Source organism: Canis aureus, chromosome 5, assembly GCF_053574225.1.
Source record: "Canis aureus isolate CA01 chromosome 5, VMU_Caureus_v.1.0, whole genome shotgun sequence".
NCBI lineage: Eukaryota > Metazoa > Chordata > Mammalia > Carnivora > Canidae > Canis > Canis aureus.
The window spans coordinates 74,998,890-75,014,528 of NC_135615.1; the positions used below are offsets into that span (position 1 = coordinate 74,998,890).

General features: G+C 51.9%; 1 protein-coding gene across 4 annotated transcripts in view; it reads right to left on the minus strand.

The window, feature by feature from the left end:
• Positions 1 to 15,639, minus strand: part of MAN1C1 (mannosidase alpha class 1C member 1) — a 149,220-nt gene that overhangs the window by 35,443 nt on the left and 98,138 nt on the right. For all 4 annotated transcript variants that reach the window (XM_077899065.1, XM_077899064.1, XM_077899061.1 and 1 more), the window contains exons 3-4: positions 9,173 to 9,288; positions 7,117 to 7,197 (exon numbers count right to left, since the gene is read on the minus strand). In XM_077899065.1, coding sequence (XP_077755191.1) covers positions 7,117 to 7,197; positions 9,173 to 9,288 — 197 coding nt within the window. The remainder of the gene's footprint in view (positions 1 to 7,116; positions 7,198 to 9,172; positions 9,289 to 15,639) is intronic.

The following is a 15,639-nucleotide window of genomic DNA, read 5'->3' on the forward strand; positions in this document are numbered from 1 at the left end:
GCTGCGTCAGGTTCTGGACTCTAGACATTCCTGGAGACGTGGCCTTAGCCGAGGCACCTCCTCTGAGCGTCATGCCCTTCTCACTCAAAAAATAAGACCAATACTGCCTCCTTCAGAGGCTGCTGGGAGGAGGGATGACAATTAGGTAATAGCTGTAGAGCCCAAATGACAGTGTCAGGACTATGACGAAGGCTCCATGATTCTAGTTGTGCTTTGGGATGGCCACCGGTAGGATGAAGCAGCCAGGGCAGTGATCACCAACGGCTGGTGCCTACCCACACCACAGGACCAGGATGCCACAGGCGGGGCATGTGGAAGCACACTTGACAGAGTGGGAAGATCACTGGACTGGGAGCCCTGCCTGGCCCCCGGTTCTAGTCCTTCTCTCTCGGCTTGGCTGCTTCTGTGTGCTTCTCAGCAAAGCACTGCTACCCCATGTGCAAAACCAGAGGAAGGGCCTTTCTCCCTTGACATTCTTAATCTACCCACCAACCCATTTTACAGATGGGAGTGAGCAGAGAAGGTGAATGGTTAAACTCCTAACTTGATGGCCAAGGAGCCATAAGGAGGCCCCAGGCCTCAGGGCCCTGTGGAAAGCTCTGACTCCCCCACACTGTTCTAATTCTCTCTCTCTCTCTCTCTCTTTTTTTTTTTTTTAAGATTTTATTTATTTATTCATGAGAGACACAGAGAAGAGGCAGAGACACAGGTAGAGGGAGAAGCAGGCTCCCTGTGGGGAGCTTAATACGGAACTCGATCCCAGAATCTAAGTCAAAGGCAGACGCTCAACCACTGAGCCACCCAGGGGCCCTGTTCTAATTCAAAAGCACCTGTGTTTGATTTCTTTCCAGTTTTTGGATGGATGCTTGTATTGCGATGTATTTCCCCCTCAGGACTGCTTTTGCTGTATCCCAAAGATTTTGAACGGCTGTGTGGAGGTTCCTCAAAGAGTTAAAAATAGACCTGCCCTACGACCCAGCAATTGCACTGCTGGGGATTTACCCCAAAGATACAGATGCAGTGAAACGCCGGGACACCTGCACCCCGATGTTTCTAGCAGCAATGTCCACAATAGCCAAACTGTGGAAGGAGCCTCGGTGTCCATCGAAAGATGAATGGATAAAGAAGATGTGGTTTATGTATACAATGGAATATTCCTCAGCCATTAGAAATGACAAATACCCACCATTTGCTTCAATGTGGATGGAACTGGAGGGTATTATGTTGAGTGAAGTAAGTCAATTGGAGAAGGACAAACATTATATGGTCTCATTCATTTGGGAATATAAATAATAGTGAAAGGGAATATAAGGGAAGGGAGAAGAAATGGGTAGGAAATATCAGAAAGGGAGACAGAACATGGAAGATTCCTAACTCTGGGAAACGAACTAGGGGTGGTGGAAGGGGAGGAGGGCGGGGGGTGGGGGTGACTGGGTGGCGGGCACTGAGGTGGGCACTTGACGGGATGAGCACTGGGTGTTATTCTGTATGTTGGCAAATTGAACACCAATAAAAAATAAATTTATTATTAAAAAAAACCAAAACTAAAAAACAAAAGCACCTGTGACCTTCTGACGCTGTGGTTTCCCTCTTAGGAATCTATTCTAAGGAAATAAGTCATCAAGGATGTAAAAATTTAACTTTATGGCTATTTATTCCAGTGTTGTTTGTAACAGTGGAAAAACAGAGATATTCTAAATATCAAACAATAGGGAAGTGATTAAATTAGGATTATTCATGCAACACAATACCATGCAGCCACTGGAATGATGTAGAAGACTAATAGCAAAGAAAGGGTTTGTAGTTTGTTAAAAGAAAAATATATTTTGATATAGTGCAATCAACTTTAGTAAAAATTATATGCACACTGGATGTGTGAGGAAAGGTTGGGAAGTAAATACAGCAAAATATTAACAATGCTCTCCTAGGGGTGTGGAGTAGGCTTATGGAGGAATTTTGTTTTCTGCATTTGGCTTGTCTCTCTGTGCTATTTTTATAATAAAAGCAAACCCACAGTAAATATATATATATATATATATATATATATATATATATATATATATATTTTAAGATTTTATTTATTTATTAGAAATAGAGAGAGGCCAAGACACAGGCAGAGGGAGAAGCAGGCTCCATGCAGAGAGCCTGACATGGGACTCGATCCCAGGGCCTCCAGGATCATGCCCTGGGCCGAAGGCGGCACTAAACCACTAAGCCATCAGGGCTGCCCCCTCAGAGTAAATATTATTTATTGTTTAAAACATGAGATATAAGTTCCTTAGCAACTGCTCCAGGTCAAACAACACACATTTCCTTTCACTTCCGAGCTCACGGGGGGAGCCAGTTTGCTGACCTCCCGAGTGCTGCCAAACAAAGTCTTCTTGAGTCCCCTGGCCCCGAGATGTGCAGTGAACTGCCAAGGCAGCCGTGGAGGGACTGCAGCAGGGAGGGCTTCCCTGTACCACCTGGGATGGGGCTGCGAGGCCTCTGAGGGCAGCTGTGGTTCTTGCCCAAGAGGGGAGGGAGTGAGATGGGAAGAACCACACCTGGGGCCTGGCAGGGATGGAGGAGAGAAGAGGACAGTGTCCACTGTCCCAGAAGTGGGCCCGGGGGCCACCTGCATCTGAGGCCCTGCAGGAGCTTGTCTAGAAGCCAGATTCCAAAGCCTTGCCCCAGAGCCACTGGCTTAGCAACAACAAAGGGCCCTTATTTGAAGCTCCTGATACTGTCACTTGACTCAGAGGAGGCTGAGTGCAGAGGCGCAGAGGAAACCCCTGGCACCTGAACCCAGTGCTGAGGATCCAGGCAGCTGACCTGCTGCCCTCTGCCCTGAGGACTCCTAGCTAAATCTTCTTCAAGGCTCTTAGGAATGTCCATGTCTCTACCCTTGGAAAGCCCTCCTGCTGGCGGGCCCTGCAGGGTTTCAACCACACCAGGAAGGATGCTGAATGAGTATGTGTGGACAAGAGTGGTATCACCAGGAACAGAAGAATATAAGTCCTACTTATTCTCTTGGAAATGAGTAGGTGTGGAACAGATTCTGAACCCAATTCCACTATGTGTGTGTGTGTGGGAGAGTTTCCCTATGCCACCGAGCAATTCGCCAGACACCAGCTGGGTGCCCTATAATTCAACTCAGTTCTGACGCTATCTTCCTGGAGATAGCATCAGATTCCACAGTTTTGAGGATTCAGTCCTACAAGACGGCCACAGTCCCTCCCCTCTCCCACTTCAAACACCAGTCCTGAGTCTGGCTGGTTACCTGGGCTTCTGATCAATGGTCTATAAATCAGAGGTTCTCGCAAACCCCTCTGTGGGTTTAATTTGCTAGAGTGGTTCACAGAACTCAGGAACATATTACTTACTGGATTACAGGTTTATTATAAAAGGATATAGCAAAAAAAAAAAAAATTAAAAGGATATAGCTCAGCAACAGCCAGACGGAAGAGATGCCTAAAGCGAGGTATGTGGCAAGGGGCACGGAGGAGCTTCCATGCTTTCTCCAGGTATGGCGCTTTCCCCACATCTTCTGGTGCTCTGCCACCCTGGAAGCTCTGTGGCCCAGTTCCTTTTGGGGTTTTATGGAGGCTTCATTACATGGGTATGACTAATTAAACCACAGCCAATTGACTCCTGATTCAACACTGAGTCCCTCTCCCATCCCTGGAAGTCAGGGTGGTGGAACTGAAAATAACTACCCTCTCACCTTGTGGTTGGTTCTCCTGGCAACCAGCCTGTATCCTCAGGTGGGGTCCAAGTCACCCAATTACCATAACAAAAGACACATTTATTGCTCTCAGCGCTTAGGAAATTCCCAGGGTTTTAGGAGGTCTGCCAGAAATGGGATGAAGACCAAATATATATTACTTATTATAAATCACAGCGTATCACTGTGCCAGGTGTCTTATCTATAGGACCTTCAATCCCTGCAACAGTGTGTGTGGGCAAGGTGTTGACCACTTTGAGGAGGATACAACTGAGTCCCAGAGAAGCAATCTGCCCAAGGTTGTGGGGCTATTAAGTGATACCAAACTGCCTTTCCAACAGAGATGTGGCTACAGCCATGGTAAGCAACAGTCCGGGGCCCAGAGGTTCCAGAACCAAGGTGAGAGAAACTTAGCAAGAATTATATTTTGTAGAGTGTTAAGTCCTCTGGGCTGGGAGTGAGGGCCCAGGTTCAAATCTTCCCACTTTGCAGCTGTGTAACCTCATGTGAGCTACATACGGTCTCTGACCTTCATCTACACAATGGAACTGTGCATGTGCCCTGGATGCTTCACAGGGTTCTTCTAGAAATCAGGTAAGAGGATGTATGAGTGAATGTGCTACATAAACTGTGAAGAGCTATGCAAAGGTCACCTGGTGTCTGTCATCACGCCTGCCATTCTCATGGGCGATTTGTAGGAATGGCCTACCCAGCGGGGGAGTCTCCTCCCATAGGTTCCCTCTGCAGCAAAGAAACGCCTGGCCCAGGAAGGGGCTTGGGGTCTCAGGCACCATTCCACAAACATTTGTAGGAAATCTGAAGAATCCTAAGACCTAGTCCACAGGCACCCAGTGTGTGAGATGGAGGACAGAAAAGGGGGAGGCCTTGGTCCAGTGTGGCTGAGCCCTGGGGACCCAACCCAGCCTTCAGGGACTGCGCCCTGGGCAAGTTCCTTCTAAGTCGCAATTCCCGCACCTGCTAGTAGGTGAAGATCCCACCATATGGGGGTGTTTGGGACCAATGAGACAGAGCCCATGGGGTATGGCCTCTGCCCTGCAGAGGTGCTAGCGACAGAGAGGGATCAGCAGGGGCTGGAGGACAGAGTTGGGCTTGTCTGCTCAGGGATTCGGAGCTTTGTGGGGCTCCCTGGGCTTTGTGAAGGATTTCTAAATCCCAGGTGCTCCTGTCCATGCCCCATTGTCCAGTCTCTTTCCTAGAGCGTCAGAATGATGATCCTTCTGGTGATATTGGGAAACTGAAGTGACCCATGAAGGATGCTTTTTAGGCTCCTCTTCCTGTCTCTATCCCTGCTAGCACCTGCACCCTGCTTTACACACCTTATGGTATACATGATGTAGCCCTCCTTGTAAGGATCAAGGACTCAATGATTCCTTTGGAGTCTTCTAGCATAAGAGATACCATCTAAGGAATGACTGCGCAAGAATGACCAGGTGAGGCTACCCTGTGTGTATTCTAGATACTGACACTAGACATCTCAATGCCATGGCTCCCTGGCTCCAAGGAATAAGTGACTTATGCAGGGCCCCTGGACCCTCGTCCTTGTTCTAACCAGCTCCCAGATGCCTGAGAGAACATGTACATCAGACCACAATCCTCAATAGAACACTCAGCTCCCGAGCAAAGAAGAGGCTTATTTTCCTTTTCCTTTCCGAGTCTCCCAGATGCTCTGTATGTACCTGCACTCTATGTCTTCAACAAACTCTGCTCTCACTTCCTCTTGGCTCACGTTTGATTTCTATCCTGCATGAAGCCAAGGGCCACCCTGGGGGCCCTCCCTTCCTTTGGGTCCTCAGACCCAGCCAGACTAGATCACTAGATAGCCGAGGCCTCAAACAAGTTCTCAGAATCACAGATAGCCTCAGAGGAGGGAGAAATGGGGGTCAAGCATCAGGGCTGAAGGGCGCCAGCTCCTCCCTTAGTTGCTGGCCCCCAGATAGACCTCCTGTGAGCCCACAGCTGCACGACTCCCTCCCCCACCCCCACAACTTGTGTCCACCTCCCATGGCCAGGAGTGGCAGGGAGGCTGGCTAAGTACTCAAACCAACAGGGTGCCTTTTTCTGCTCCATGTCCTAGGGTTTTCAAATGAAATTCAGGCATTATGTGGCTCAAAGCCAAGGGCTCCCAACTACAATTATTTGGGGACAAATTGCCACAAGTGGTAATCTCTGTTGAAGAGAGGAGGCTGCTGGAGAGGCCCGAAGCGGCTGGGGAGGGAGAGCATACTCCTGTTGTTCTGAACCCCTGCAGCTGCAGCCTTAAACTGCAGGGGAGCAGAAATGACCTCCTCAGACAACAAGCGCTGGGAGTTAGCAGGGGTTTTTCTCTGGGTGGGCAGAGCAGGGAGAGGTACAGGGAAGGGAAAGGGCCAAAGCCAAGGTGTCTAGCCCTAGAGCAGCGGTTGTGCTGAGCAGCGTGGCCCTCTGGATAATGGGGAACACAACTGAGGGAGGACCCATGTCCTGGGGACCTGGTCAACTTCACACCCAAATACTTGGGCTGTGTTGCACGTTCATGGGGGTGGACTATGCGATGAAGAGCCTCTCATTTCTGCAGAGTTCTGTGGTCTTCAAAATTTTCTTGCAGCATGGAGAATATGGGCTTTGGAGCTGGTCAGCTCAGCATCAAACCTCATCCCTCCCATCCCATTTCCCAAGAGCTCTGTGAGCCCATCCCCATGGTGGGGAAGGAAGCAAGGCCCAGGAGTGGGAGAGGCCTAGCTCAAGGTCCGAGGCAGGGGTGGTGTGGGTAAGACGCAGGTTTTCTGACTCCATGCTCAGGGCTCTGCCCTCCTCACACTTTTCAGCCCTCCTGCTGGAAGCCAACACAGCTTGCCTGGGGCCGGAGTCCCTTGCACTTCGCACACGTGACCAGCAGTGGCTGCCCCTTCTCCCTGTTGCCCCTTGAGACCAGTGCTCCTACCTGGAGCAGTGAAGGCTGGTGGCTGGGCCAGGCAGGCAGCAGTGGGGTGGCTGTGGAGCAGGACAAGGCCAAGGGCCCCCAGGGGTGGAAATCACGAAACAATGGTCTTGGCTTTATCAATTCTGAAAAGCAACATCTGCAAAAACCAGTCCAGCAGCTCTACAAGCCCGTGCTCAGCCCACAGCTTGCTGGGTGGCTGTGCAAGTCTCTTCTGTAGGAAGAGACTAGTGGTCGTCCTTAGAGAATTTACTACCAACTGTGGGAGCCAGTGGGGCTCACCTGGGCAGCAGAATGGAAGCAGCAGACTGAAGATGAGGAAGAGCCTGCAGGTGGCACCGTGGAGGCTGGGTGGACATGGGTAGCCCTGGAGCAAATCCCCTTGAATCCCTGGTTCCTCACTGGTGAAATGAGGGAGTGGGGTTGCCGCCTCACACCTGAAGGGTTCAGGGTCCTCACAGGGCCAACTTACCTCTTCTCCAGTCAGGTAGAAGGCTGAGAGGAGTCCTCCGATGTACCGGATGTTCACCTCAAACAAGGATGCTTCTCCACTCTGCAGGGTGGCAGGAAAGAGGAGGGTGAGGGTAGGGTGAGAGGACACTTGTGAGAAGCCTGCAAGGCTCCCAGGGACAGCTAGGCCCTTGAGACAGGTCACTCCAGCCACAGCCCCCTACCCCGATGATCTGGCCACACTGGTGCTGGGTGCTGAGCTCCAGGGCCTTGCCTAGCAGGCCCGGATATGCTGGGTGCTGGTTTTCAGAGCAGAAGTTGAGAGGGATCAGCACCTGCTTGGCAGGCCACTACAGCACGTTGACAGCATTACAAATAAACGCTGGGTTTGGCTTCCTTCCCTAGCCCTTGCCCGAGGCCATGGGAGCAAAGTTATGCCTGGCTGCTCTCCAAGGAGCTCAAGAACTTGGTGGGGAGCCGCTGGCTGAAGCTTAGCCTGAGGGGAGGCAAACTCTCTAAGCCGGCCACCTCCCCTTCCTGAGGGAACTTCCTGGCTTAGCAGTAGCGGGGGGGGGGGGGGGGGGGGGGGGGCCCTTCCTTGGGGTGACATGACAGGGCAAAGGGAAGGTTCTCTGAGGAGGTTCTGGGGCAAACAGGACAAAGCTGAGGCTGAGATGGAGGGATGCCAGGCAGACATTTGCAGGTAACCAGCAATCCTCAGCCTCAGCTCTGCAGCCCTTAGGACAAGTCCACACTTGCCTTAATCAGGGTTTTCTTTCTTAGGTCTGGACTGCAAATCAGTGGTGTTGAGCCATCACTCCAAGGACCAGATCTAGGTTAAAATCCCACCTTGGCCTCTTACTTGGCTTTGGGACTTCAGGCAAGATCTCTAGCTTTTGTCTGCCCGAGGCTCTTCATCCTGAACAGGGCGGCTGTGAGGCGCTGAGGGGTACAGGTGAGATGCTGGCCCAGCACCCAGCCCCGCCCTCCCTGGCACCCTGTACGGCTTCCTAAAGGTGTCTGCGATTACTTCTCCTGCGCCCAGCGATCCCCACATCACAGTCTTTTATTCCTGACCACAACGACCGTCCCTTCAAGTGGCAGAGCCTTTCCACTGACAGAGCACCGCAAAGCTGTTCATTCTTGTAGCCTACAGTGCTCGGCGAGGTCATCATTCCATTTTCCAGATGAGAAAGCCAAGGGCCAAAGAGGGGATGTGATCCCATCTTGCTTTCTTCCAAGGACCCTCCCTAACCTGCCACAGCCTGCTCCTGCTCAAATGTCCCCAGGCTCCCCTGGACCTGCCAGCTCCTGGAACCACAGTAGCTGCCAGATGCTCATTCTCTATCTACATCTGCACAGAGGCAAGGTGGGCCTGTGAAGACACCCCTTCCTTCTCCCACCTTGGTCTTTCTCTCATTCAATATGGCAGGAAACGGAAGGATTCTAAGCTTCCTCACACAGACTACCAGGCCTAACATGCCTCAAAACAATGGTGTTGATGAGGAGGAGGATACCACCTTACATCCGTATCAGACCTGATAGTGTTATAATGCTTGTTATAACCCTCCACGGTAGTTAATCCTCACAACTAGCCTGTGAATTAGGCATTGTCCTTGTCACTGTCGTCCCGATGCTCCCCATCCTCCTACCTATCTCTAGAGGGCAGCCGAGGGTGGGGTGGGGGCTCCAGGTTAGAGCAGCTCTGAGCAGATAAGCCACTCCTCCCCTCTACATTTACTTCCTCTGCTGTACCTGTTCTGTGTGACAGATTCAGCCCTCGAAGGGACCTCCTAGGCGCCTGGCACCGCAGGGAGGGGGAGGAGGGATCGCTGGCTGTCTTTCCTCCCAGGGGAGAACAGGCTGATAAATACTCATGGGCTGGCCCGTGGTTGGAGTGATCCCCTACCTTGAGGCTGGCCTCGGCAGAGGGGACTACGCAGAGTGCACAGAGCCCCAGTTCCAGGACTGCTCTGCTGTGCAGCGTGGGGCCAGAGTCTCAGAAGTGATAGGGTGGAGCTGCCCACTCACCTTCCAGGCCCCTTTTGGCTCTAACAACCCAAGGGTCTCTGACTCACCACATTCAGGTGGAAGTTCTCTTCAACCCAGGCCTTGGCCTCCTGGAACTCCTCCTGCAGCTCCATGAGGTAGAGGGTGTCAAGGGAGTCAATGATGGTTGCCCCACTGAGGCCTCCTGTAGGCACAGAGATTGAAGGCATGACCCAGGCTCGTTTCTGTCCTTTCCATCCCCAGCCACACAAGCCACCATTCCCTAGGCCCCCTGTAAAGGCCTGGGCAAGCTGGCAGGCCAAGGATGACCCAGGGACAATCCAGGGAGACCCGAGGGCCACCAGTCTTCAAAGGGGAGTCCAGGGGCAAGCATCCCTCTTTCCACCCGCCCTGGGCTGCTTCCTCCTCAGGGCAGCAGACAGTGGGCAGCTGGCTGGGACACCGAGTTCACAGGCCAAACCACTTCCCAGGCCTTAGTCCACTCACATCTGCCAGCAAGTCAACCATCCTTGCCAGCCAGGCACCCACCACTTTTCTGTGACACTGGGGAGAGAGTGAACTGGCATTTGGTTTACAAAATCTTAATAAATATGCCAGTCCTCTGACTTTTCAATTCCATTCTTTATTTTATTCTAAGACCAAAAAAAAAAAAAAAAAAAAAAAGATGTTCACAAATATTTATCCAGGAAGGGATTTATTGTAGTACTGTGTATAATGGAGAAAAGTTGGGGGAAAATCTCTAAATCCAACAGTAGGGGGTTAATTATATAAAATGTGGCTCAAACATAAAATAGGACACTATGCAGTCATCCATGCAGGTGAGGTAGACCTGTGCTTATTGGGATCTGTTAAGTGAGAAAATGTAGGTTGCAAAAAAAGAGGAAAAAGCACAATATAATTTCTTTATCGTATGCCAAATGTCGATGAGCTTGCACAGAACTAAGTCTGGCAGGATGTGATTCAATGGTTATCTCCAAGTGCTGGGATTATAGGTGCTTTTTGATTTCTTCAGCTTATGGATTATTTTTATAACCAGAAATGTATTTCTATTTGAAAAAAAAAAAAAGAAAAAGAAAAAAAAGTTTGGGCAAAGAAACCAAACAAAGGCACAAAGCTAAGATTTTGTGGCCGCTCTGGGATGGTGAGTACAGAAAGCATGAGTTAAGAGACCCGGCCCCTCCACAGGGCCTTAGACTCTTGCCCTGGGAATAAGGGCTGAGATAATGATGCAAAATATCACAGCTTTCCACAACGTGGGCTGGGCAGGAGAGTGATGAGGAAGGCCTCTCCATGTGGCACAACCAGGGCCTGAGTGCAAAATACGGTGAAGGCGGAAAGGAGGGAGAAAGAGATGTGCCTGGGAGCTATCAGGAGAGCTTCCTGGAAGAGGTAGCCACCTTACATCAACTCCTTAAAACTATAGGTAGCAGCAATTTCCTTTAGACACCAGCATGTAGCTTAAGAGGACTGATTGTTTCTTCAGTGTCCTCCTTGCAGAGGCTCAAAAAGCAGTGAGAACCACAGCCTCCACCTTCCCCCAGCAGAGCTCTGGAGCTTGCTAATAGTGCTGAGCCCCTCTAGGGTCTGAAGCATAAGCTTGGGCTTTGTAGGTACCCCTTTCATTCAGAGTTAGCATCTAATCTCCTTAATTAGTGCTTTCCTTACTGCTGCTTGTGTTGACTTTGCAGGCAAAGACTCCCAAAACTCAAACTTGCCTCTCTATGCTAGGCAAGGTCTGATAAAGGGCATGGCCTGGAAAAATGATAGGAGTGAAATCAGGAGAAATGGGAGAAGGATAAGGCTGGAGGTTTTATTTTTCAAGTTTTTATTTATTTATTTGAAAAAGAGAGAAAGAGAATGCATGTACATATGGAGGGGAGAAGCAGAGGCTGAACAGGGAGCCTGATGCAGGGCTGGATCCCAGGACCCTGAGATCATGACCTGAGCTGATGGCAGATGCTTCACTGACAGAGCCACCTAGGTGCCCCATAAGGCTGGAGGTTTTAGAATCCACTTCCAGAAGCAGGGACATCCCAATCCAGAGTCAGGCATCCCAGGATGGTTTCAGTATTGAGGCTGAAGTGAATTTCCAGAATGTCAACCTCTCCTTCACTGAAGGATTTGGTAGGAAAACACTCAAAGCCAAACACAGTTGATCTTTCCTGGTTTATGCTGGCTGCTTCCCCTGTGCGGGCCAAAGGCTGAATGGGAAGGCTTTCCTGTGAGGTAAACAGGTAGTGAGGCACAGAAACACTGATGTGTCATAGATGCATAGATGCTGAGATGCACCTGGCCACCGTGTGCCCACCTGGTGTCTGTCTTCTTGGCTCTGACGCCTATAAACAAGGCCTCACACTTGATGTTTTAAGGGCCTGGAGGGATTTTTTTTTTAAAGATTTTATTTATTTATTCATGAGAGACACAGAGAGAACTAGAGACATAGGTAGAGGGAGAAGCAGGCTCCCTGCAGGGACAGGGAACCTGATGCAGGACTTGATCCCAGGACCCTGGGATCACGACCTGAGCCAAAGGCAGACACTCAACCACTGAGCCACCCAGGTGTCCCCGAGGGGATTTTTAAGATCCCATTGCCTTGCCCCTAAATTTCATAGAGGACCCCCAGAGAGGGGTTGGGACGTGCCCAGGATTAGACCAAAGGAGAAGAACCCAAGTTCTCTCAATGCCCTGTCAAAACAGTCGGATCTGATTGCTAACCCTGCCCCACCTGCAAGGGGCAGGAGGCTGCTGTGACCAGTGAAGGCTTGAAGAGAAGCCCAAGGCCAAGGGAGACATGGCCCAGAGTATCTGATTTCTGAATCCAAGTATCTGATTTCCGAATCCCGCCCTCGGCTGCCTGGTGTTTTCACCCCACGCACCCTTCTTCCCTGGGCTGAGCCTGAGCCCGGAGGCCCCAGGGCCTAGGCTGGCCCAGGAGGGCAGCCAGGGCTCCTGGCGACCAGCTCTCCTCCCCAGATGCCTCCGAGGCACCGCTGAGAAGCCGCGCACTGACGGATTTCTTGGCAGGGTTCCGCCCTGCTCTCGGGTTCCTCCATCGCTCCTCGCTCCTCGGTTGGTCCCTCACCCCGGCCCCCGCAACCACGCAGCTGGGCAGCCGGCCAGCAAGGCTTATTGGAAAAGGCTTATTGGAAAGCCTTTCATTTCAGGCCAGAGGTTACCCAGGGGCCAGGCTGACCGAGAGAGAAGGCCCGATCCTGAACTGAACTCTATCTGCACCTGCAGCCAGCCTGGGGCGGGGGACACGTGGACACACGGATGGACACACACACACACACACACACACACACACACACACCCTTCTTCAGTGAACAGGCACAGGATCTGTACTCACAGACCCAAAGGGGGACAAAAAGTCAAGCAGCCAGCTTGGCCCTGAGGCAGCTTCCAGGTTGGCTTCACTCTCTCACCTCCAGCTTTGAACCCTCGCTGTGCACAAGGACCGCCCCCGCCCTTCCTGCGGGGCAGGAGGCAGTGAGGTGTGTTACAGAACACAACCCTGGGTTCAAACCCCAGCTTGAGCCAGCAACGTATTTGCTCTAAGCGTCAAAGTTCTCATCTGTAAAGTGAGGTAAGACCACTGGGTTAGGTCCTGGGGAGCCACTGCAGGTCCCTGAGCTGGGATAAACGCATCACAGACGTGCCCGGCCTTTCTGACAAAGACCCCTGTATGTGCCTGGCACAGAGCAAGTGCCTGCTAAATCAGTTCATTGTTCTTAGTTCTGGGGTCCCGTAACCTACTTTGAATCACTGGCCTAGGTCAGGGAGATGTGGGTTTAAGTTCTGGTTCCGTCACGTATTAGTTGTGTGCCAAGGCAAGTCACTGTATCTTTCAGAGTCTCATGCTCCTCATCTTCAAAATGGGGATGACAGCAGGACCTACTTCATAAGGCTGCAGGGAGGGCTACATGGGGCAGTGGATAGGAAGAAGCTGGTGCTGATGCTGGGTACATGTTAGCTTACCCCAACACACAGAAGCGTGGCCCTCCTTGCCCTCAACTGGCCCTGGGCAGCCCCTCCGCAAGCCTTCTGGGGTCACCAAGGCCCTAGGGAGCTCTTGCATCAATGGCCCCTCCCACACTGGCAGTGTGGCATGAGACCTTTGGCCCAACTTAACGGAAGTGTCACTGGGTCCCACCTGTGTCTGCTGCTGAGCCATCAACGCCCCTGATCCGGGTGTGCATCTCATCTCTCAAAGGGTCTTCCTGCCTCTGGGACGCCTGCCCTTCCCCTCAAATTTACCCTGCACACTCTTGCCTAACCTGTCTTCCTAAAACCAGATCCAACTGTGTCCCTCCTCAGCTCAGGAAGCTGCAATGGTTTCCAAGTACCCATGCAACAAGGGAAGGGGTGAAGCTTCTGGGTCTGATGCCAAAAGACCTGGCTAATCTCATCTCCCATCAGGCTATGCTTCCTGGACACGTGCTGCACGCTCCTGCATTCATACCTTTGTGTCTGTGCTCTCCTCTGCCAAAAAAACTGTTATGTGCATCTGGGCATACTCAAAGCCCACAGGTTCTCAAAGGTCTGCCTCTCACTGGCAGCCTTCCCTGATTGCACCCAGCCAACCTCCTCCTGCGGAGGGAGCTCCCAATCATGCACCTATCACTCCTGCTCTGCCTGCATGGTGGGCTTTTGCTCACCTTCTAACAAACTGTGAGCTCCTTGAGGTCAAAGGTTCCCACTGCCTCCCTGTACCTCATCTCCAAACAGCCCTGAAGGCCAGAGCCCCCAGCCCAAGTGGGCCACTCACATTCCCTGTGGCCTCTTTAGATGCCCCAATTTCTGTGACTCTTCTGTGGACTGCTAGGAACTGCGTCCCCCTCCCTCCTCCTCCCGGGGCAATCTAAAACCCGCTTGGTGCCACCTTGCTCAGGAAGCAACTCTCATCACCACCACTGTGGTCTACATGAGATTCTTTCTGCCCTCCCTTGACCCTCCTCTCCTGAGAAAACTTCACCAGCTCCTCTAGGGCCCACGCCGTAGGCCCCTATTCTGTGCACCCCCATCTCCAGGACAAGTGCTGCCCCACTCTTCCCTCCACTGTGTAGACTGTCAGTCTACACATCTCCGTCCCTCTGTAAGAGCAGGGCTCTGGTCTGCATCAGACTAGCCACCAGGCTGTTCTGTCTCTGACGGCCACCCTCACTCTCCCGGGCATCGCGTGCACTCTGAGCCGACACTGGCCTTCAGGATGCCACTCTTCCTCTTGTCTTTCCTTCTACCCCTGCCACTAGGCCTTCCCAGGCTCCTCTGCAGCTTCCTCCTGTTCTCCAGATCTCTCTGGAAAGGCTCTGTGGTTGGGTCTCTCCTCTTCTCTGTCCTCTCCATTCCCTCAGTGACTCACTACCGGGACTCCCAGATGCCAACTCCCAGCCTCCCCTCTCACGTAGCCCCTGCTTGTATTGCCACTGGGAGGTCACAGGTGGTTCACATTTAACCTGCTTGCCCAAATCTGTTCAACCACAGAAGTTAATGCCAAGCCCTCCTAACAAGAGTGGTGTCCTTGCCTCTGCATTTCACCTCCCCATGTCCCATCCTACAGCGAATCCTGGTCTAGATTCCACCCACTTCTCACCTCTGTGCTCCCACCTTGGTCCAGCCACCTTCTTCTCTTGGATTTATTCCAAGAGCCTCCTAACTGGCTCCTGGGCTTCTACCCTTGCACTCCCCACCCACATCTCCACCTGTCTGTCCTCAATGTGGCAGCCAGAAGGATCCTGTGAAAATGCCAGTCCTCACATGCCACCCCTCTGCTCAAAGCCCTCCCATGGCTCCCATGGGACTCAGAGACCCTGTGATCTGGCCCTGGCTTCCACTCAGCTTTGTCTCCACCCCCCCACCCCCACTCCTATCGTGTACTGCTCCTAGAGCCCTCCAAGTCTGCTCTGTGTTAGGCCTCAGCAGTTTCCATCACTCCCTCCATTGCTTCTCCCTCACCTCTTTATCCTCCTCAGGACCTTTATCTCAAGACATTATATGTGGACCTATTTCCTTGTTAATGTTTTCTCCTAAAGGAGCATAGGCTTCTGGAGGGGAGAGTCCTGTTTTGTTCACTGCTGTCCTTTCCTGCCTTGAACACTTTCCAGCATTTGTGAATAAAAGGTCCTTTACCCTGGGTGGGGAGGGTTTGGAGCGAGTTGTGGCTCATTCACAGTTCCCAGGGCCTAGCTACGGTCTGGCACCCAGAAGTGTTAAAGGTAAATGTGTTGGGTTCAACAGACTGAGCCCACCAAGCAGGTGTCTGTGGTGACCACACTCAAGGCAGGTTAGCTGTCTGTTCCAGGGGCTCATGCCAGTAGACAGAGGAGAGCCTGTCACCAGGCTGAGGCCAGATCAGCCACGGTGGCTGACTGCATGTGCACCACGGTCCTGTGTGAAGCTATTTGTCATGCATGGGTCAGTTTCTACAAAAGACTGGACCCCAGCTCCTGTCACCTCCTCCCCCGGGGCTGCCTGGGTTTGTAACCCCTCTCTTGACTCTGCCGTATGATGAGGTTTTTATGTAAGGTTACATTAG